We start from the raw sequence: 23,857 nt of genomic DNA, 5'->3' as shown, positions 1-23,857 counted from the left end.
CAAAATTATTTTATTTATAGTGTAAATCAGATAAAAAAAATATTTATTTCGGTTAATATTTTTTAAATTATTTATTTCGTTAATTATTATAATTAATTATTTATTAAAATAAAAAAATTCGTAGTGGAGACATGACACAGGACAGAAGTGGTAATAATATTTAGTGTAGCGTGTCGACCAGGTGGGTGTTTTCTGAAAGATTTTGATGTCGTTTTCTTCTTTTTACTGTTTTGGTTTTTCAGTAACACTAACCAGTTTCCTCTCTAAAATACTCAAATCCTATTATTATGTTTTCACTCTCTTCATTCCTTTCTTCTTCTTCTTCAGAGCACTCTTATTTATTGCTTGCTTCCTACTATTTCTGCTTAATATATGGATTATTTTTATTCTCTCTTTCTCTTGGTTGAATTTTTTCTGTTCTAGTTGTACTATTGTCAATGATTTTGCTTCAAACTTAGATAAAGTTGTCTCTTTTAGTTTGAGCTAAGTTTTATTCTTGGATCAAGCTCTTTTTTTTTTTTTTCATCCCCTTGATTTCACCCTTATTCTAGTTTCTTGCTATATTCTGTGACCCTTTTGCCCAAAGTTCTAGTCTTTAATTTGCTAAAAAGCAAAGTATGGTTCTTGTACGGATACCCCATTTGAGGTTCTTTCTGTTTCTGCTTCTTCATATTCACTGCATCAGCTGCTACAACACCACAACAACACCATTGGGTTGTACGGACACAGGCCGTGTCTGTACCTCTTTCTTGGCCTTTAAGCCTCAACAGAACCAAAGCTTAGCTGTGATTCAAAGCATGTTTGATGTGTTACCCGGTGACATCACTGTTGAGGATAGTGGTTGGGACTATGTGTTCATAAGGAAGAACTGTTCTTGTGCATATGGTCTCAGGAAGTATGTGTCTAACACCACTTTTACTGTGAAATCCAATCAAGGGTATGTGTATGATTTGGTTATGGATGCTTATGATGGTCTTGCTTTGCCTCCAAACACAACAAGGAGGGCTAAGAATGGTGCTGTTGTGTCTTTGAGGTTGTTCTGTGGCTGCTCTAGTGGCTTGTGGAACTATCTGATGAGTTATGTTATGAGAGATGGTGACAGTGTTGAATCATTGGCAAGTAGATTTGGGGTTAGTATGGATAACATTGAGAGTGTGAATGGCATTGGTAATCCTGATAATGTCACGGTTGGTTCGGTTTATTATATACCTCTTGATTCAGGTTAGTCTGTTGAATCTTATTCAAATCCCTTACTGCTTTTTAAGGTGATTGTGTATTGCAGCATATTTATGTATGTGAATATCTGTTTGAGATTGGTGTTTGGTTCTATATTGCATTATGCAGATAGAATATGAAAGTAGGGCTTCTTTAAATGAAGCCATAGATGGGAGTTTTATAATTGGGATTTGGGAATACTAATTCAATTGTAGTGACTTAGTGCTTTTAGAGAAAGGGATTTCAACCACAGAGGCCTAGCATAGTTGGTTGTTAAGTAGGAAGGATCTCATGGCCAACGGTTTAACGGTTTACCCCGTTAGAGGAGCTGCCATTTCGAAGGGATCGATTACTGTTATCGGTAGTAGGATTGATTACTGATTACAAGACAGGTCATGCAACCACCAGCAGATGAGATGTGCTAACTTTGAAGTTTATGTGTCTATGTAACAAATTGATTGTTAAATAAGAGCAACTTCATTTGGAGTGGGGTGGGGGTGGGGGATTAACATTGTGGTGGGAATTTTCTTGGATGAATTTGATGAGTACAATTACATGGACCTTATGTCTTTATCCACTTCATCTTTGTCCAGTAACTGCCAAACATACCCTTAGTGTTAGTACTGAACCAATGTCGAATTGCATATACGAAATGCAATAAAATTATGCAATCCTAATCCTGACTGCATTTTGAACTGTTTGATTGAATTGCAGCTCCGGGTGATCCTTATCCCATTAACAATACTGCTCCTCCATCTCCTGTTCCTGCCCCATCTGTTGAGAATATCTCAGGTATGGATTAGCACATACTATGACAAGGAAAATTGTTCTTTTTTCCTTTAAACTTAAGCTAGGATTTCACAGTCTATTTGTCATTTGTCATGTTGATTCTTAAACCGATAGAGATGTTAAACTTAAGGTTTCGTTTGCAGGCATACTGTTTGCTGTCTTGTGCTTTTTTAGTTTACATTGATACCCAATTCTTTCTGTTTAAACTTCAAAATTGTGGAAGGAAAATTTAATCATGTGGATGCATATGCCTAGTTATAAGTCACTTTGCTTCAAATAAAATAAATCTATCTTAATGGCTTCATCGTCTAAATCTAACACGAAGTTTAGGTCTTGTGAGGGATTCTACATAAGTTGTGGTGGGTTTGGTTATTTGGATAGTGGTTTTGAGTAAGTTGAGATGCCATAAGCCTTGTGTAGAATCTTATCACAAAAATTAAATGATAAATAAAATAAGTACAAAAAGTGTCTTGTACTAATTTTGGTGAGAAGTGCTTTTCCTCCAATCTCTAATTTCATTTTTTATTGCCTTTCTTTTCCTTGTAAATTCTCAACTTAGTTGCAATATTTCAGCTACTCGTGCAGTAATAAAATATGCATCTCTTTCCCTTAAAAAATTATTACAGGTGATCAAGTCGGTCGTAAGGCTCATGTACCTTACGGATGGATCATTGGGGGTTCAGGGGTTGGTCTTTTTATGGTGTTATTAGGCATAGTTCTCTGTGTTTCTCTGAAGTCATCAAATTGTCGCTCCGAAGCGAGAAGTAATGAAAAAGATGCTGAGGGGAAGATATCTCATAAGTTCCATATTCTTAGAAATCCAAGTTTTTTCTGTGGTTCTGGGAGGTATATATGTGGCAAAACTGTAGAACAGAAGCAAACTGATGCCGAATCCAGTAATCACACGATTACCGTTCCCAAAGTTTCAAGTAACCATACTTTCCAACTCAAATTTTATATTGTACCTAAGATTTCAGCTTCATGTACTCTTTTTTCATGTACTGCTTAGTGAGCTTGAATATGCATAGTTTCTGTTTCAAGTACCTACATGTACATGCACACACTCCACAAGTATAATTAAAATAAAATGAAATGCTGAATACGAGGATGCATGTTTATCTGAATGCCTGGAAGCTCTAGGTATGAAAAAGCTCATTTCTTCAGGGTGTTGTATAATTAGCATGCATGCTTATTCAGTCATTCTGGCTGGTAGTTAAATTTGCATTGTGTTGATAAAGCTCAAAGTTAACTTGCACTGTTATTCAACTGATAAAAGCAACAACTTATTTTTCAGTTTTCATTATTTGATGAACTTGCATTTTTGGTTTCCAACACTGTTAACTTCCAAAATGCAAGCAATCCTTTGAGCTTGGATGCGTCACCTTTGGTTTTCTCATAACTTGGTTCTTCATTATATGTGTGCCAAAATGAATGATTTGTTGTTTAAAAATAGAATTTATAGATTCACCCTTTTCGATTGCAGCTCTTGGCCCTGATGTGTTTGACATGGATAAGCCTGTAGTTTTTACATATGAAGAGATTTTCGCCACAACTGATTGTTTCTCTGATTCAAATCTACTTGGTCATGGAACCTATGGTTCTGTTTACTATAGCCTTCTTCAGGATCAGGTTCGCGGTTGTACAAGTCAATTATAATTATAGAATGAGACTAGTATCTTACTCATACTATATCTATATGTACTTGAATTCTTATAGGAAGTTGCTATCAAAAGAATGACTGCTATGAAAACAAAAGAGTTCATGTCAGAGATGAAAGTTCTATGCAAGGTCCATCATGCTAATCTGGTAATATTTTCTAACCCAAATAAATGCATGCTTTAAATCAATTGCTTGGTTTATTCCAAAAGTTTGAGTTGGATTTTTGGTTAATTTTGTCAAGGTAGAATTGATCGGCTATGCGGCTAGTCAGGATGAGCTTTTCCTTGTTTATGAATATGCTCAAAAGGGTTCACTTAGAAGTCATTTGCATGATCCTCAAAATAAAGGTAAGATTAAGATTATTCATCTATGTTTTGGCGTGTGATTCTTCTTCGGAGTAATTTTGGAACCTTGCTAATTACAGCAATTGTCTGTTTCATTGTGATGATTGATGAGATGCACTGATGCACACAAGACAATGGCATTGGAAGTTTTCCAAATAGGTTAATGTGTTGAACTAATGCTAATTTTTGAATGCACTCTTTTGAATCCTAAAATTATTTGTTTGTCCTATTGTTCATCTTGTTCTGTCTTTGTCTCATTTGATCTGATGGAGTAATAATGTGAGAAAGTTGAAAGGGAAAGATTGACATATTATGTTGAAGTGGTTGAATGAAATTCCTAGTTTTGTTGTTATTCAGAGAAACACACTGCATTTTTCAAAATATGAGGCTTAAAATTGGTGTCAAGATTGCCAAGTTGGCATGCTTTGTATCATTCGTTCAAGATGGTGGTTGTGATCATTTTTTGTTTTGCTAGGTCATTCCCCACTTTCTTGGATCATGAGGGTCCAAATTGCTCTTGATGCCGCTCGGGGACTTGAATACATACATGAACACACTAAGACTCATTATGTCCACCGGGACATCAAGACGAGCAACATTTTGCTCGATGCTTCCTTTAGAGCAAAGGTACTAACCATTTTTAGACATACTTCCATCATTTCTAAATTACTTGCATTTGTTGATAGTCTCATATCACTCTTTTTTTCTTTAGATTTCGGATTTTGGGTTAGCAAAACTTGTTGGGAAAACAAATGATGGCGAAGTTTCAACAACCAAAGTTGTTGGTACTTATGGATATCTTGCACCAGAGTAAGTATCTTTCCCTAACAATTTTTCCAATTTACACCTGTAGGGTAAGAGAACTAAAAGAAAAACATTTTGTTTAAAAAATTTCTGCAGATACTTGAGTGATGGCCTTGCAACAACAAAGAGTGATGTCTATGCATTTGGTGTTGTCCTTTTCGAGATCATATCGGGCAGGGAGGCCATTATTCGAACAGAAGGAACGATGTCCAAAAATCCAGATAGGCGTTCACTGGCATCTGTGGTAAGTTCAGCTTATAAGGCATCTTTGTGACTTATAGTTTAACATGCATATTAAACTACACATGTATTTATAGACGAATATATGGTGGATGATTTTCTGTGTGCACATAGCATTTTCGATTGTCAGGCCTCGATTTTCGGAAAATTTTATTAAGAGTACTCATGATTATGACCTCATCATATAGTCATGTATTGCATTTTATATTCAAAATTTGGCTGCAATGTACTTTATGCATTTGAATTATGAAATCATGCTATCATATTTACACTGCCGCAGCATTTCGTTGGACTTTCGCCTTAACATTGGTCAAATTGCAGATGTTGGCAGTCCTTAGGAACTCGCCGGATTCCGTGAGCATGTCAAACATGAGAGATTATATTGACCCAAATATGATGGATCTGTATCCCCATGATTGTGTATTTAAGGTTGGTTAGTTTATCCGTTTTCACATATTATGAATATGGTTTAGGATATATATTGATATTTTAACCAAGAAAAATATATAGGACATTATTCAATTAGACTCTTTTAGCTTTATAAATATTTATAATCAAATCCTTGTAATGTATAGATGTTTTTCAATCTAGTCCCTCTAGTGTTGAAAAATGTTTATACAGTATAAGGTGACTTAATTAGAATTGTTTAAATTACAAGGACTTAATCAAAATTGTACAACAAAAAAGGACCTAATTACTTTGGAGTTTAGACTCATTGTTTCTTGTTCTTTTGGGGTGTGTGTGTGCTAGATGGCCATGCTGGCGAAGCAATGCGTGGACGACGATCCGGTCTTACGGCCGGACATGAAACAAGTTGTGATATCTCTCTCACAGATTCTTCTTTCTTCAATTGAATGGGAAGCAACTCTGGCAGGGAATAGCCAAGTATTTAGTGGCCTTGTTCAGGGAAGATAGATAGTTTACACACTCAACATATCTCACTCTTTCACTCACCATTTCAACAGGATTTCTGTTTTTTTTATCTTTATCCTGCCCTATACTCCTTCTTATTTTGTTTTATTTTATTTTATATATTTTTGGTTGATAATTATGTGTCCATAGTAGATACCTACCTGTGATTATGGACCTATAGTGGGTCAATATCTTATTTTTGGCCATTTATTTTTCATGAATGTCTTAGCTTAAGCTATATACAATTATACATATATATCATGGTTTCCAATGTTTAGAAAATTTTGGATGTAACTAAGGATATATTATGATGATGATGTTAAGGAAGGAAAATATTAATCTTGGGTTTGTAATGATACTGGAAGTTGTAATTTGACATTAATCTATGCATGTTTATATTCTTTGATCCCTTGCATTTTTTCTGCTCTAGTAGTGTTTACTTTTGCTTTCATTTTGTGAAGATGAAAATGATCTTAGTAACTGGAAATTTAAAGTAATGAGATTTAAATAAAGGTTAATGGTATTATCAAAAATGTTGGTTGTCTAAAATACTTCAAAATCCATATAAAAAAAATAAACAAACATATGGGTATACAAAAAATTAATTATTTGTATAAAATATAAATTAAAATATATAAAATAATATATGTATTTATATATAAATATATAGAAATTGATTTGATAATTAATTTTTTATATATAAATATTTTTTTTATATACACAAAATATATAAAACAACACATGTGAATACGTATCATTTTGGTAACCCAACAAGCAATGAAAAAAAGTCAGTTTTTTAAAAAAACTGCAATAAAGTCTTTAAAGAAAATAAAGTATAAAGTAAATTCAAGAAAATAATTTGTGAAGAACTTAAAACTTAAAAGTCTTAACAAAGAAAGTATCAAATTAATCTATAAAAATTATAATATTAGACATGATTTCTATTTTGTTAATGACTTATTAATAGGTTATGTTGTTTAAGACATGAGATACTGAAACAAGAATATAGAGATATAAAATTATATTTAATAGATAAGACATAGATAAATATTATATCCAGAGACATTAAAATAGTATATTTAGTGTTCATCTTAACAGAAAAGATAGAGACACAATTTATTTATTTTTTATCATTATTTTTGTTAATTTTTTATAATTATATTTTTTATTATTATATTTTTTTCAAATTTTTTAAATAAAAAAATAAAAATAAATTAAACTTTTATAATTTATCTTAATTTATTACCTTTGTGTTTTTGTCTTGTCCTTTTCACATAACCAAAGAGAGCGCTTGCAAAATTTGTTCAAGTGCTTGATACTTTTTTCCCCCTTTAAGATATTATAAGTACATTGCAAAATTTGCCTTTATTTTTGTCTTAAAAATCTATAGATCAATTACAAAAAATATTTAAGGGCAAAATAGTAGATAATATATCATAATAGAGTGAAGGGCAAAATAGTAAAAAGGGGGGAATGAGTTTGATGAATTGAAAGCCGCGTTGGCCGTTGGTGAAAATTCAAAAAAGAGAGAACGAAGAAGACAACGATGAAGGCCAGGAACCCTCTCACTGATTTATCGAACAATCATAATCGCACTGCACCACCTCCAACAACTACTATGAAGATGAAGATGAAGATGAAGAATAAGAAGATGGAATCCGAGAATTCGAATGGCGGTGAATCGTTGAAGGACGAACAGGACAACGCTCTCGATCACTTGCTTTTGGTTCAGTCCAATCTCTCTTCACTTCTCCATCAGGTACCTTCCATTCCCCCTAATTCAATTCATTTCACAACTGCTTTTGCTTTATGCTGTAACATTCTATGCTTTTTGCTTAGTAGCTTTAGGAAATGGTAGAGTTTACTTAATCCCTCTTAATTAGTTTGATTTGAATCTGTTAATTGTTGTAATATGCCGACATTGGCTTGTTCGAATGAATCATAGGCAAGATTGTTCCCTTTTCTAGTGGTTTTGACTTTTGAGTTTGAGCCCTAGGGATGAAGGGGGAAAATTCATGGAGAGTTCGTTACACAAAAAAATTGAGTTTAGTTGTTATAGTCTAAATGCTCTTTCGATGTTAACTTTTGCTATTCACAAAACGTATGGAACCGTATGATTGAGTATACTAACTTCCCGAGGAGTTTCAAAGCTGATTTTTATTTTGTCCTGCTCAATTTGATAGGAACACAGTTCATCTATCCAAGTGATTTGTTTATTTAATTACAATTTGGCATTTTATGCTTGGTTACAGTAGAACAACACATGAATCAATGGGTTGAATTTGGATTGGCAGGTTGATGAGCTTGTTGTTCAAGCATTCAAAGTCAAGAATTTAAGCAATGAGGGGAGGAAAGAAATCAAGTCTTTCTCCGATTTCTTGTCTGATATGCATTCATCTTTGAAGGTCAAAGCTCTATCTTCTGTTGCACTTTATACTCTTGTTTCTGTTCATATTTCAAGACTGAATGCTAGGGATTTGTTGTTTCCAAATGCAGCCTTGGGTGACCAGGTTTCAAATTGTGCTTTCTTCGCCCTCTGTAGAGCTCAAAAGTAAACCGCCTCAAGCTTTGAAGGGTAATTCAGTTTCTTCCGATGATAGCGATGAGAGCAATGTCAGTGACAGTCTCGAAGAGCCCACAATGGACTCTCTGATCTCTCCTTCTCCCCTTGTTTCGTGGCATGCCAACTGTACTATTCAAAGAGGTAGACAAATGTTCATGCTCACACCCCTTCCGATATCAAAGAAATTATCATCTAAATTCCGGGAACCATCAAAATCGGAGTTCAATAAATTGGCTTCCACCAATGATGTTGGGACATCAACCTTTTTAGCCGTCTCTAGAAATATGAATGATTTGCTGGACAGTGTTGTAGTGAAGTCAACTCCAGCTAAGCCTGCCCCTTCTCTTGCAAATGAAGCAGCAAATAATCAAGAGCCCAAAAGGGATAGCTCCATACTTGTTATGATGACTCCGCGTTTTAAAATGTCACCTCCAAAATCTTGCGTCTTGCTTGAACCTATATCTGAAATCCATCATCTTGGTGACATAAAGTCTCGCAAATCCACTCCATTTCCTCTTGGGATTCATTACAGTGATTCAGAGGATTCTGAGTCTCTTAGTAGTCGTAACGATGCTTTACAGGGTTTGGCATTAAAATCTACAGAGCTCAAAGAAACACAGAAGATTCCTAAGTCAGGAATTGGAAAGAAAATAATAGAAGCATCACCATGCTGGCTTACCTCACCCCTGAAATCCTGTGTTTTGCTGGAGCCACTTGATGAGAAATCAATGGACACGGAGAATGCTGATAATGAGTCATCTATTCAGATATCTGACTTGGCTCTTAGCCATCAAATAAGCAAATTGAAAGATGAGGTTGGTCACGGCCTATCACGTATTGAGAACACTCCGATGTGGCGCGAACCTCAAAGCACTTTCCTAACAGGTAAACGTCCTGGTGAAAATACTTTGAAGAAGGAACTATGGACTAAGTTTGAGGCAGCATCAAGTTATGGGTTTCAACCCAAGTTGCCGGCAGTTGAAAAGGATGCTCCAAAAGGGTTCCTTGACCTGCTGGAAGAAGCTTCTTGTGATGAATTGAAATGAAATATGAAAATGTCAAAAATCTAAGTACACAAATAAGTTCTCTCATTGGAAAAATTTTGATATGTACTTGCTGGTTTATATTGGCATCCAATTTGTCTAATGGGACAAAAGCACAAATGTATACTTGGGGGGAATGCTTGCTAAAAACGTGCATTGGCTTCTAATGTTGTATTTTATGAATTATGTTCTGCCTTAATCATATAGATATTGATATTACACTTTCCCCCTTTCGTCTCTAGCTAGTATGCTGTGAGCTTGTGACAGAGTCGTGAGTTCAAATTTAAGAAACAATCCTAAAGCTACTTTTAAGAATAAGGATGTGTCCACACCTAAGCAAGTGTGAGCTTACCTTAAGTAGATGTTTGATATTAGAATAACATATTTCAAAATTATCCATATTATATTTCAAGTGGTCATCATCACACTTCTATAAAAATTGAAAACTATAAAACTATCCGGATGACCATCTAACTGGAAATTTTCAAATATCATTATAAGTTTATAAAATTATATAACAAATTTTAAATTTGATAACTTTCTTGAAAATTTTTGTTAATATAACTTCATACTAGTTAATATGCCAAATAATCTTTAAATATGGTAACTTCATACTTGTCTTTCTATCTAATGGAATTTCAAATAAAATTTAAGTTGCGTTTAGAAGAGAAACTAAGAGATAGAGAATGAGAGACAAAAATCGAGAGACAAACACTAAACTAAATTTATGTATTATGTTTGGTATAAAATATACAAGAATGTGTTATGTCTTAGTATTTATTTGATTCAAGATAAATAATAGGGATATATTTACTAAAATATCTTTAGTTATTAAAAAATATTAAAATTTTAGTCCTCATCCTCAAAAATTTTAATCTCTTATACTTTCACTTTTTGGATATACAGAAGGAATTGAAATATTACTTTCTGAAACTAAAATTTTGCCACCAAACACAATACTGAGATTTCAGGTCAAAAATCATTCATCCGCTCAAATTATTTATACATATCAACAAAAATTTTATGACTTTGGCCAGCACCAAACCCTTAAATAGAGCTCAGATCTACGACGAATTAGTCCTTAATCTGTCGGGTTGAGAGATACCGTTTGGGTAAACCAAAAAAAAATATTTATGACTTGGGCTCATCCCATGTACTCAAGGTAATTACTAATTAGGGTGTCAACATATCATAATCTACAACAGCAACAAAAACTGCTAAAATCTGAATTAGAATCAGAATGCTACAATACTAGAAGTCTAGAACTGATAAATGCCAAAATAACACATTCATTGGCAAGCAAAAGCTTAAATCTGTTCAGTGTTCACCAAGTGAAAAAAGCATTCAGAGCAAAGTTAGGATTCGGGACGGATAATAGAATCTCCTTACCATTTTTTTTTTTTGTGACATGCCTTTTTCTCCTTTTTTTTTATTTTTACATATAATTGTTTCTCAAAATTTTCTATTTTTTGTTGTATTAGAATGAAATTCTATATTGACTTTAAAAGCTTCCTACAATCTGAAAGTATATCCAGTGAATTGGGTTAAAAAGGAACATGAAAAATAAAATGGGGTTTATCATTAGTTTTCCTTCAGCGAAGCAGCATCACCTCTACAAACTCAGCCATCGGCGCAATCTGCCGCCAACCAGCCACTACGTTGATGAGCAAATTTGCATTAAAGACAGTAGCATTTGCATAAAAGAATTAATCAGACATGTCATCTTCAGCTCCACTAGATTGATAATTGTGTCGATGATGCTGTTCGAGATCATCATCCAATTCTAGACCCCTTCTCTTTGAAGTACTGGCTTTCGAACTTGTATAAACCTTCAAAGCATCATTGATATATAGGAAATTATTTTGCAAATTCTAATTAATGCAGTGACAAGCTTAAAGAAAAATTCAGTGCCATACCTGTGAATCCTTTCGCTCGATTGCTGCAACACTTGACCTCCGCCGTACAGTCACTCTTGCAGGTATTGGAAATTGCTCAACCTCATCACTTGATCTTCCCTCTTTAGCCCTCTTTTTTCTTAAAACAAGTTTTGTTGGAAGAGGCTGCATGTGAAACTTAATTTAAACAGAGAGAAAACCAATAAACTATTATTAGTTGAGAAAGCGATATTGGTTCCATAAAGTACCACATAACGTGCTTCTGACTCATCAAATGCAACTAAGAATGTTGTAGGGTCATCTGCATCATCACCCCGAACCTATTGAGACCAAAAAAAGAAAAATTGGCAGCTTAGTTTGAAATGAATAATTTTTTAAAAAAGGAGTTAATTTTAAATTAGCTATATAAATTTAAAACCAAATCATGATGTGATTTCACTCTTTTAACTATGAAAATCTTGCCACATACATCCCAGTGATACTCGCGAACCCAAGAATATGAGACATCTTCATTTTCATCATATATATCCTTTGATAGCTGCTATCACAAAGTACAGACAAATAAAAAGTTAATCAAAACTGTTAATAAAAAGAATGAGCATTTCAAAATTGAAATCCATATTTAAATGTAATGCATACCTGTCCAGGTGTTGGGGTCATGTAAGCCAAAAATTTCTCAGGATTTGCAGGATCTGAGCCGGTTGCAACATAACTTTTCATAAGTGCCTGCATACAACAAATAGTAAGAGTTCTCTTCAATTGCATAACAGTGATACAATACTCCTAATCCTACCAATGAAACCATAACAAGAATATAACACTCCTAATCCTACCAAATAAACAAACATTAGAAGATTACTTCAAAAGTCAATTCCAGGCAACACTAAGTATTCGTTAAAAAACCACGAGAACAATTTAACAAGACACAAGGTTGCAAACAGTTGCAGTAAAGGCATAACTGCTTTCTATATTGCCATATGTGCTCTTTTAATTTTTTGATCAGCCTTTCTCCAGATTTTAAACTTGAAACGAAAATGAACATTTTTTTAAATAAAAACACAGAAATTGATTATGAATGTATATCATCCATGCAAGTATGCAACATAGCTTACCTTTGATTCACAGGCATCGCGAACAGATTTGTCCAACTTACTATACATTTCTGAATCAGCTGTAGGAGCATTATCAAATGCAGCAATAACAAACTGTTCATCATACCTGCAAAGTAGTATAGAAGGCAGCTCAATCAATATGATAAGATATAATGTCATATAGCAGGTCTTCCTTCTAGTATGAAAAACTAAGACTCTACATTCTTAAAAATAACAAATTAATAGCTTGGCAGGATAAGTAATAATCTCGCGTATATCTGGTGCCTTACCTATCAAAATCAGGTAACAAAGGCAAAACCTCAACAGGATACAAAGATTTGTTGGTTGCATGAACAGGGCGTGACTTAGCTGCTTCAAATGATGCTTCGATTTCCCTGATCTGTCTTTCCCTAAAAGAGAGAATTCAAATATAATTGTGAAATATAATTATCTTTCACATATTAATTTCTTTGTCAAAAATACCTTACAAAATTTAAATTACTCAGATGGATCAACTGGTATATGCATACCTACTGTTACGACTGTCCAACATGCTGCGGCCTCCTCTCATCTCTCTCAGCTCCTTAGCTTGTTTTTCGGTTAAAGACTACAACAGGATGTTCATAAACTATTGTCCATAGAGAGAGTAATGCATCATCATATTTACATATACATGTGTTACCTGTTTTGTTGAATCCATGCTGAGGGGAGATATATATTGTGTTTTGACAAGCCAAGCTACACCTTTATCAGTAGGCCTGTCTTTTCTTTTTAAGCCGTCTTTCTTTATAGGAGTAGCCGCAACATCATCTCGCAACAAATCTTCGTCTTCAGGAGCAAGAGGTAGTCTGACACTGGGAGGGCTGAGAGGCAAATAAAAGAGTTCGTCAACCTTCTGATTCAGCATATCATTGAAGTATTCAAAATTATTAAAGGGGTTAGGAATAATACTTATAAACACTGAGGTCAAGCAGGTCCAGAGGAATCCCAAGATCTGGTTCCACAAAAAGTTTGGGTTTGTACATTTTCTCCAGCGACGTGATTGTATATTTCGTATATCTGGGCAATGCAGATAAAATTTCCAAAAGTACACACATTAGCACAAGTATACTTAATTGTTAAAGTACTATTTTGAAACAAAAATCAGTGCCTAATAGATAATACATCACCATAAATCTTTAAGACTTACAAATAAATAAAAAAAAAAAAAACAATTTCCATCCTTACATCATATCTTCTTGGACAATGGGCATCTTACAACTTTACAAGTAAGCCCAACAAAACAGAAGATGAGCTTGGCCATTTAAAAATTAACCACTGTTAGCTTATCCCCAGTTTCCCCATGTCTCTTAACACTCTATCAACCAAATGGAGAACCATGCTTTCATCAACCTCTATCCCAGAAAGCATACAGGGAATGGAAGTATCAAGTGACAGACGACTAGAATATGATAGTTAAGAAAAGTAAATCCTAAAGAATTGGTGAAAATTATGTATAATTTAGATGTTTAAAAGTGGCTACATGACAATCAATAGATCAAATTATCAACCCTTGACTTTCATTGATTGCCAAGAATCACTGCTCCCACAAAGTATGTCCTTGTAAATTGCAATATACTTGCAGGGCATATCCAAAAAAGTACCTCACTATTATACATCATGTCTATAAATGTTGCAATAACTTAGATGTTTTCCAGCTCTCTCAACTGAGAAAGGGTAGTCCTCTTCGTCTCCTCCCACACTTGAGAACATTTATCACTTAACAGCATAATTGAACAAAATATATATACTTATTGGATAGGTGAAAGTAGCACAACACAAATCAATATTATCTCATCAATAGGATAGAATTTCTATAAATGTAAAAGAGAGCAGCAAATGTACATACTGATCTTTATCCCTCTTGAACGCCATAAGCTTAGGTTGTGCACTTGGATCTGGAAGTTCATTTCGGAATCTTAAATGAGAATACACATTAAAATTGAGTCAGTATTTGAAGTAAACACTAGAGGAGATTTAGGATCATCCACAACAACAATCCATTTGTCTGCTTATGAATCATCAGTAACACTGAGTAATGTAACTCAATTGAGAAAAAGCAAAGGATTCTTAAAGACAACACAATCATACATAATTTGAGATTCTCATATCCAATCAGAAATTTATTTATCCACCAACAGCAAAATCTACATACTCACTTCATTTTGCACAAAAATGTTGTTGGCTTTTTCAACCTATTTTCAATTCTCTCCGCACTCAATAAGGGTGTAGTTCTCTTCTCTGCTGCCATTCGAGATCCTGCAACCGAACCCGAACCATGCCCCTTCCCAGATGACATCATCTGAGTCTTCTGCAAGACACTGTTCTGTGATTCCTTCAACTGCTGCCTATGCTTCTCTTCTTGCCTCTGCTTCTCAAATTCTCTCTTCTTCCTTAACCTCCTCTCTTCTTCTGTCTCAACCCTCCCCTGCACCCCGTTCGGCTTCTTCACTGGCATTGGAGGAACAGCAGAAGGTTTCTGCTGTTTATGAGGATTTCCATGATTTGAATGCTCATAACCTTCCTTTATCGGCCCTTTATCTCGGCTATGCATCCGCCTCTCATCCTTTGGTGGCGGCGGGGGAGGAGCTGAAGCAGGAGGAGGAGGCGGCGAGGAAGGTGGAGGGGGTGGAGGTGGGATAGAATTGCTCGGCGGAGGCGAAGATGGAGGCAGAGGGGGAGGTGGTGGAGGTGGCTGCTGCCCATACTGAGAGTATTGACTAGAAGGGTAATACATAGGAGCACCATGTGAAGAAGGTAGTGGTGGAGGTGGAGGCGGGTATGAATTTTCGGGTGGTGGCGGTGGAGGTGGTGGATAAGGGTAGGGGTGATGGGAAGGAGGAGGTGGTGGTGGTGCACCACCCCCACCATGAGAATGAAAATTTGAATTTGGGGGCATTTGGTTATAAGGTTGTGGAGGGAATGAATTTGAAGTAGAAGGGTCTCCACCACCACCACCACCACCACCACCACCACCATAACCACCACTCCAATTCTGATTATACTGATGGTTAGGGTTTTGACTAGATTGCGGAGGGAAGGGCCTGTAAGAGGCCATTCCTAATTTCAATTTCAATCACCACAAAAATTCACACCCAACAAAAAAGCTCAACTCAACTAAATTCCCAAAACAAAAATCACACTATCTAGGTTTAAATATCGCTAAGGTTATCTGGTTATTCTTCTTCTTGTTCTTATAAAGTTCCTTCTATTATCTTCAAAATTTGAAATTCAAGCTTAACAGAGGTAAACCCTAAAAATAATAATCAACGACAAAACTTGATTCCGAAACATAAAGCTCGCAGAAAGTAATAATAACAAGTTGTAAGAGTAACCCAAAATCGCAAAACTGAAAATTGGTGCAAGAATTATAATGGGGGTAGAATAATGTACAGAATGTGAAGACGACGGGGAGAATTGGAAGAAGCAGAATCTGAAGAATGTACAAAGAAATCTATGAATCGATAAGAGATAGTGAAGAAGAAGAAGAAGAAGAAGAAGAAGAAGAAGAATGGGAAGTGGGTTTTGTTCGTCGGAGTGTTGTTGAGAACTGCGAATGAATGCAGCTCGGTAGTCGGTACGGTACGATCTCTAACAAGCTCTATTTTTCGTTTTCAGGTTTTCTTTCTTTTTTTTTTTTAATAATTTGGATTTTGTATAAAGTATTTCTTGGAGGGTTTTATGAAATTTAATTAGAGATTGTGTTTGGGATTTAGATAGAGTATTTTAAATTTTTGAACAACTTTAAATTATATGTAATTAAATTACTGAAATAAAAATTTATCTATGACAAGTTTGATTTTAAAATTTTTCTTTTTTTATTAATAAATTTGTAAGAAAGAAATCTGTTTTTGAGATTTTATTCTCTCATTAGAAAGTGAGAGAGAGTATTTTAAATTATCATTTTAAATTAAATAAAATATTTCATAAAATACTTAGAATTTTGTAAATGGTGAAAATATATATGCAATTATCATCCTATGAAATTAATAGATGAAAATTATTAGATAATAATTTAATTTAATATGTTAAATAATAATTTTTAATTATCAATTTTATATAAAAATAATTATATATAAATTTGTACTTTTATAAAATATTCTTATTAATATTCAAACAAAATATTTTAAGAATACTTTTAAAAGTACATTCTTCCAAATGTCTTACACTCTTATCTAAACACATTTTTATTTTTTTTTCTTCTTTTTTGGATTTGATTAATAAAAAAAAGGAAAATCTTTATAAGCTATTTGTCCTAAACAAAGTTTTAACTTTTAACATTGCAATGAATTTTAAAGGGTTAATTTAGTTATAAAAAAAACTAGAAAGCAACATTAATTAAATAAACTAAATATGTCTTAATTAGCACAAAATATAATTAAGGACTTTTAACTTATATCCTATATTTTTGGAAAAAAAAGTAACAATAATAATAATAATAATAATAATAATAATAATAATAATAATAATAATAATTGACCCTATTATTATAATAAAATATTTTTACACTGAAAATGTCATATTTTATTAATTAATTAAAAATAAAATATGAACGAGATGACACCTAATACGTCCCAAGTTTGGGCTTAGTCTCTGGGCTAAAATAATTCCCAAAATCGTATCTTGACAATTAGATCATTAATAATCATGGGCTTTAATTTGTTTTTGGAATAGTTAATTCTTTAAGCACGTTCACTCTTTTTGTTTTTGGTATAATTAAGCACCTTCACTTTGATCTGGACAAAAACTACAGTTTTGTTGCTCATGTTATCTTTCCAGCCCAACAAACCAAAAACTAATATATCGTATATCTAAACTTCATTTAAGGGTCTGTCGTTGATCAATAAATTACTGGAATACTGTTATATTACTTGACCGTTTTTAGTTAAGTCAACACAATACAACAAATGATCTGCACTTCTAATCAATGAAATTATGTTAACAAGAGAAAACAAAATAATACGAAATTTTTGTCTCCAGAAAATAAAAGAAGAAAGAAAATATCACTTTGAAGAGTATTCGGATGACATTAGCATAGTTTCCAGGCTGGAATAATATAACATTATAATACCATGTATATATATATATATATAGTATAGTATAAAGTACAAGAACAAGATTCCTACAACATTCGAAAACAAAATTGATATTTGGAAAACCAAATATCTAGAGGAGCCAACATCACTTTCCTACTCTTAGCTTCTTGGTGATTTTTTTTTTTTATGTTACAAAATTCACCAATTACATTTGCCCTTATCATCTCCTGATTTTCTTGGTTGATCTTTTTCTTTTTTATTCAAAAATATTATATGTACATTAAAAACCAGTCATCATATATTTATGTATATTTACATATCTTATTTCATATATTTTCAATATACATATTTCTACATATGACTGATTATTAATATACGTGCAACATGATTGGTTTTTATTTTGGACGACATGCTGTTTCCATGGGTCCAGCTTGCCTAGCCAACTGCACAAAAAAAAAAAAAAATCAATTAACAATATTAATAATATCATGGATAAGATATTATTTTGAATCATATTTCATTTAAATATATTTTTTTAGTAATATGAACTACAAGATATTTTTTTAGTAGTATTATATTTTACATATACTAACCTGAAAATAAGCTTCAAGTTTCTTTCTAAGTGAAGCATATTCTTTCTTCAATTGTTGGAAGGTCTTCATGCATCTGAATATTCACACAATAACATTACTATTATTACTTAGGATAATTTACAAATGAGGTAAGTGGAAAATGCCATATCTTGTATATAATAATAAATAATTTAGAAAAAAGCATATATAAGCAATAATTAAATGCTAATTATTTTCTTAACATAAGATATATAGGAAACTTGTGTGAAAGATAAATTACCCTTCAGCATTTCCTGTCCTACAATATTCCCTAAAGAGAGTGCACTCTGCTTTCACCTTTTTGGCTCCGATGCTACAAACCATTACAAAAAAAGAATGAGTCTAATTATATGATTAAGATTCTTTGTTGTGATAAAGCCAACACAATAGTATGTACTTGATGATACTTTTTAATATTAATCAACTTAGTTAATTTATTATAATAATTAATAGTAAATATAGTAATCAATAATGTTTGAGAGATAATAAAAAATCAGTTCAAATAGATTAAATTTATCATATTTAATATTCATTAATTATCGCTAAAATAATTATATAATTTTAGACATAATAATATATATTTACAGATGTTATATATATATGAAATTATAAATATTATATTATATAAGATAACTTTAAATATTGCCTCTCTAATATTTCCGCACAATAATTTACCTTGAACTGCTTCCTTTGAACTGATGCATAAGTGTGTCCAATTTGTTGAAATCCAATGTGTGTCTTTCCTTCCTAATAATAATAATAAGCACAAGAATGAATATAATGAAGCAACAAAAATATATATTTTATACATTTTTCTTAAAAGCAGGTAATAATTAAGAAAATGATAAAAGTAATATTATTAATTAATTAATTAATTAACTTACAGTGCTTGCTCTATGCTTGAGATAAGGCGAGATGAATCACGATAATAAAGGGTGACAATTTCTTCAACAAAGTTTGGATTAGCATCATCTGATAATTCTTCCAACTGGATAAATTGTTCATCCAATAATCCCTATACATACACAAAACTAATGTTCAAAATTCAACTCAAACTAATAACAGAACAATATATATGATAAAATTTCTTAGTGATCTCTTATACATTGTTATTGCAATCATGTTTTTTTGTTGTGTGTTTGATAGATAGACTCCATTATTATCTGTTATTATTAACTCAAATTCTATTGCATACTATATATTATATTATTGTATTTAATTTCTCTTAAGTGGGTGTAATTTATTCCAAAAACTAAGTTAAGAGATAGAGATTACCTTACACTTATAAAGATTATCAGGCTTTTAATTTTAAACAATGTGGGACTTATTAATATGTGTTATCATAAATTATATATGTATAGAAACAGAGTCATTAGATTATGCAAGAGAAGAAGACATAGATGTTAAGAACCTGATCAAAAAGGGATTGTTTCATGGCAGCAACTTGCCTCCTTGGTTGGCTTCTCTCCATTGCAGGAACAAGTGGGAATTGAGAGGAGACAGAGGACTATATATTATATTTGATTTTCTGAAGGGGTTAGGTAATGATATGATATGGAAGGTGTGGGGAACTGAAGGGGTTTTTATAGCAGAGGAAAACATGATATAATAAGTCATGTGTCTAAGAGAGAGAGAAGCAAGAGACAAAAAGATTCACTTTGTTCTGTTTTTTTTTTTTTTTTTCTTTACCTTTTTTCCATGATTGAGGGGTGGGGCTAGCTTATTAGTTATTACTTATTAGATTGGGAATTGGAATGTTTCATGCATTTTTTTATTTATTTATTTTGATAGAAGGAATGTTTCACGCATTCTGTTTAGGACATTTGAGAATGCCCACTTCATTATATTATGGGTAGAGTATCTACTTCTATGGCCATGCAAATTTGAATCCAAAATACCCATAAGTGGAATTATCTCTGTAATTATATGTTTAATATCACTCATCTTTAAATCCTTTTTATTAAAAAAATATGAATAAAGTATTATTTTAATTTTCAATATTTAGATTAAATATTAAATTTGATTATTTTAATCTAAAAAAATTTTACTCAGGCTTAATATTGTTCTATTATTAATTTTGACGTGAACAATTAACATATTAAAAATACAATAACGTTCAATTTTAATACATAAGTTTGTCCTCCAATAATTTTTAATATGAATAGATTTTCTTAGATTTTGGAGCATTGATAATTGATGGTTAAGGTTTGAAATTTTATACGAAAAAGAGAATGAAAAAAATGTTACAAGAATATTTTAGTTATATTTTTCTAATATGCAAAAATAAAAAGATATGATTTAACTAAAAATATTATTAACGTTCATATTACTCACTCCATTAATTATTCTTATCAAATTTAAAAGTAGAATAATATTGAATCTATTTAAAAAAATTTAAAATTAATATAGAATATTTAAAACATTAAGGACATTAGAATTGAGACCAAACACTGTAAACTAAAATAGTATTTTACCTAAAAAATATTGTACTTTTCATTAACTAAACAAATCATAATTTCTCATTTTGTTATGTTTTACATGAATAGTTGAAATCTAAAAGAATTACCTGCTAATGAATTAAACTATATTTTTTATTTTATATTTATAAATACACTAAATATATTTTAAAATAATAAAACAAAAAGAAAACGCATAATCTATTTTATTTATTAATTTTAATAATATGTTATTTTTTAAAGAATATTACACTTTTTATAAGGGTGAAAATAGGCTAAGTCGAATTGAACTTTAACTTTGACAAGTTTGATTTATGTTCTAAGTCTAAACTTCTTACTTCTTATAAATTTTTTTTAGATTTGAGTATGATCTATTTAAAGTCCAACAAATCTACACCCTATTTGAAAAGTTTGATTCGGGAATTAGAATTCAAAATAATGAACTTAAAAAATCTAAATTAACATTAAATATATTCTAAAATTTATAATTCATAATTTGTAAAGTATAATTTATTTATATATCAATCATTAGTCACATATCATAACCATACTTATACTTTATAATTTTTTTCTTTGAACAAAAAATTACAACATAATTTTAACCAGTCTTAATTATTGATTCTTTTTAGTTTTATTTACTAATAATAATTTATTTTTATAAAAAAAATTGACAAGCCAATTCAACAAATTTCGTATGTTTTTTTAACTCATGACATGTTTTTTTTAATTAATAGATTTTACAAAAAGTTTAAACCCGAACCTTTTTAATAAAACGAATTAAGTTATGAATTTTTATCGGATAGTCCAACCCATTTTTACTCCTAATTTTCTGTGTCATCTAAAACACATTAGTATTCGCCATTTAATTCATATATACTTTAATATGAGCTCTTTTTTTTTTTTTAATCTTCAAACCGCCCACTATTGAATGGACTTATTGCTAAGTTTCATAGTAAAATTCCACTTAATTTTAGCTATTATGGAGGAACTAATCCTCGCTTTCAAAAATTTACTAGATTTTTTATATACTTATCTTATATGGCACCGTATAGGTCTTAGTTTTGTTTCCTATATGCGGTTTTCATTCTAATAGGGGTGGCAAGCGGGGAAGCCCGCCCCGCCCCGCCCCGCCCCGCCAGAAGCCCGCCTTTTGGCGGGCCGGCGGGCTAAGCCCGCCAAATTACATTTTTTTCTTTTTTTTTTTTACTTTTAACTATTAAATAATATATATAAAGGCATAAAAAAATCTCTCCTATTTTTTACTTTTAACTATTATAATTTCTAAAAGTATAAACAAATTATAATTTTTATATTCACAAACATTAAAGTCTTTGTAATTATAAATATATAATAAATATAATTATAAACCAAGTTTTCATCCAAAACATAATTATAAATATTGTTCCCAAAATAAAATAAAGATAATCCAAAACATAATTATAAATATTGTCTCTAAAATAAAATAAATATAATCCAAAATACTCAATTTTCATCTTCATTCCTTTGTAAGTTGGGTTGGGGGAAGTTGGATTTTAGTAAAAAAATTGTAAAAATACCCTATGCTAAAAAAATCTCAAACCCGGCGGGGAAGCCCGCCCCGCCCCGCCAAAGCCCGCCGTTTAAGCGGTGCGGGTTAGGCGGGCTTTTACTATTTGGCGGTCCCAATTTTCCAGCCCAACCCGCCTTTTTTGGCGGGTTATGCGGGCCGGCCCGGCGGGTTTAGGCCCGTTTGCCACCCCTACATTCTAACTAGTTGTTCTAGTGGTTGATCTATTATCTCTCATTTTTTACTATCAATAGTCCTATTAAGTAGGGATGTTTAAATTCAAATCGATTTAAATTAAACCGTTCATTTAATTCAATTTAAATCAAAAATCGATTAAAACCACATTAATTTAGATTTGATTGGATTCAATTTTTTGCAAATTGCCGGATTGGATCGAATTTTGGATTTATTTTTTATAACCGATCCAATCCAATTCAAACCGCATAATGTGTTATAATATTATTATTTTATTATTATATTTACAATTATACTTATAACATGTTCAATTTATTATATATTTTTCTATTATTCATGTATTATTATTATTTAATAAATATTTTATGTTCAAAATATTATTTATTTATTTATTTTAACTAATCTATAATTTTATTTCTCTTGTTATGTTATCGTTGGCTTTTTAAGATATTGTTAAGACTTGTCATGTCATTGTGGTTATTTAAAATTTGATGTTGAGACTTGTTATATTTATTTAATTTTTTTATTTTAAAAAACCACAAATTCAAACCAATCCAAACCGTTTGTAATCGGATCGGATCGGATTGGATTTTTAAAAAAAAGTTCATCCAATTCAAACCGCACCACATATAAATTAAGCATTTAGATCAAATGACTTTTTTTTCTTAAACCGAACCAAACCACATCACAAACACCCCGCTATTAACAACATTAAAGCAACCGCCGCAAAATAAGCACCGGTAAGGTAGGTCAGGATGAAGAACTAACTCTACTCGTATTTTAAAATGATTAGCATTTTAAAAGTCATCTTTTAACTACACATGGATAAGTTTTTCAAAAGGTTGTAGCTTTTTTGCATATAAATAATATGTGTTGGAGTCTTGAGAAGAACTCAAATAATTAATCAATATATTAATCGAGTGACACAACTACTACAGTATCAATTGTATATATCTCTTAAAATAATATAATAAAATAAATCTTTCAAAAAGTGACGGGACAATTATTTTAAAACGAAAGAAATACCTAGCTAATTCTAACTTTTATTATATTGAAAATTAAAGAAACCTAGTAATCCGATAATGCTTCGTTGGTAAAGTTTTAAAAAAAATGCTTGTATTTTTTAAAAATATAAGTATTTTATTTTGCGTTTGGTAAATCAAAAAATTTATGCTTATGTTTATAATTTTTAAAAATTAAAAATATTTTTAAAAATATCTAACAAAAAATTTTTTAAAAATAATTTGTACTTATCAAAATTTAAAAATATAATATAATTATATACATTAATTAATATTTAAATTTCATTCTTACATTAATATTTTTAAATTTTAAAAATTATTTATCAACTATATATTAAATACACTTGTTATTATTTATATTTATTAAAAATTATTTTTAATTTAATTTATCAAATAT

General features: G+C 31.6%; 4 protein-coding genes across 5 annotated transcripts; 2 read left to right on the top strand and 2 right to left on the bottom strand.

The window, feature by feature from the left end:
* Nucleotides 1-338: 338 nt before the first annotated feature.
* Nucleotides 339-6,364, top strand: LOC130951791 (lysM domain receptor-like kinase 3). The gene is made up of 11 exons (XM_057880526.1): nt 339-1,221; nt 1,930-2,007; nt 2,631-2,933; nt 3,488-3,633; nt 3,721-3,810; nt 3,905-4,010; nt 4,483-4,634; nt 4,720-4,817; nt 4,908-5,055; nt 5,373-5,480; nt 5,802-6,364. Exons 1-11 carry the CDS (start codon nt 618-620, stop codon nt 5,964-5,966), a joined length of 1,998 nt encoding a protein of 665 aa, XP_057736509.1. The 5' UTR covers nt 339-617; the 3' UTR covers nt 5,967-6,364.
* A 1,133-nt stretch (nt 6,365-7,497) lies between these two features.
* LOC130948326 (uncharacterized) lies at nt 7,498-9,791 on the top strand. The gene is made up of 3 exons (XM_057877049.1): nt 7,498-7,722; nt 8,258-8,368; nt 8,460-9,791. The coding sequence occupies exons 1-3, from the start codon at nt 7,510-7,512 to the stop codon at nt 9,570-9,572; spliced, it is 1,437 nt and encodes a 478-aa protein (XP_057733032.1). The 5' UTR covers nt 7,498-7,509; the 3' UTR covers nt 9,573-9,791.
* Nucleotides 9,792-10,507: 716 nt separating this feature from the next.
* LOC130950767 (protein PAF1 homolog) lies at nt 10,508-16,212 on the bottom strand. 2 transcript variants are annotated; one of them, XM_057879348.1, is made up of 12 exons: nt 14,754-16,212; nt 14,444-14,512; nt 13,507-13,614; nt 13,238-13,418; nt 13,086-13,162; nt 12,846-12,965; nt 12,577-12,682; nt 12,104-12,190; nt 11,934-12,005; nt 11,713-11,784; nt 11,486-11,629; nt 10,508-11,398 (listed from the first exon to the last, which is right to left on the bottom strand). In XM_057879348.1, the coding sequence occupies exons 1-12, from the start codon at nt 15,650-15,652 to the stop codon at nt 11,276-11,278; spliced, it is 2,058 nt and encodes a 685-aa protein (XP_057735331.1). In that variant the 5' UTR covers nt 15,653-16,212; the 3' UTR covers nt 10,508-11,275. The 2 variants fall into 2 exon arrangements, with proteins under 2 accessions (XP_057735331.1, XP_057735332.1); XM_057879349.1 differs by having other exon boundaries at nt 10,511-11,398; nt 11,934-12,002; nt 14,754-16,211.
* Nucleotides 16,213-17,607: 1,395 nt separating this feature from the next.
* On the bottom strand, nt 17,608-19,844 carry LOC130951531 (histidine-containing phosphotransfer protein 4). Its single transcript, XM_057880205.1, has 6 exons — nt 19,653-19,844; nt 19,126-19,256; nt 18,917-18,988; nt 18,483-18,554; nt 18,224-18,296; nt 17,608-18,073 (listed from the first exon to the last, which is right to left on the bottom strand). The coding sequence occupies exons 1-6, from the start codon at nt 19,710-19,712 to the stop codon at nt 18,026-18,028; spliced, it is 456 nt and encodes a 151-aa protein (XP_057736188.1). The 5' UTR covers nt 19,713-19,844; the 3' UTR covers nt 17,608-18,025.
* Nucleotides 19,845-23,857: the final 4,013 nt, after the last annotated feature.

Source organism: Arachis stenosperma, chromosome 9, assembly GCF_014773155.1.
Source record: "Arachis stenosperma cultivar V10309 chromosome 9, arast.V10309.gnm1.PFL2, whole genome shotgun sequence".
Lineage (NCBI taxonomy): Eukaryota > Viridiplantae > Streptophyta > Magnoliopsida > Fabales > Fabaceae > Arachis > Arachis stenosperma.
Note: the sequence above shows the minus strand (reverse complement) of the source record. Positions and strands in the feature narration are given on the sequence as shown.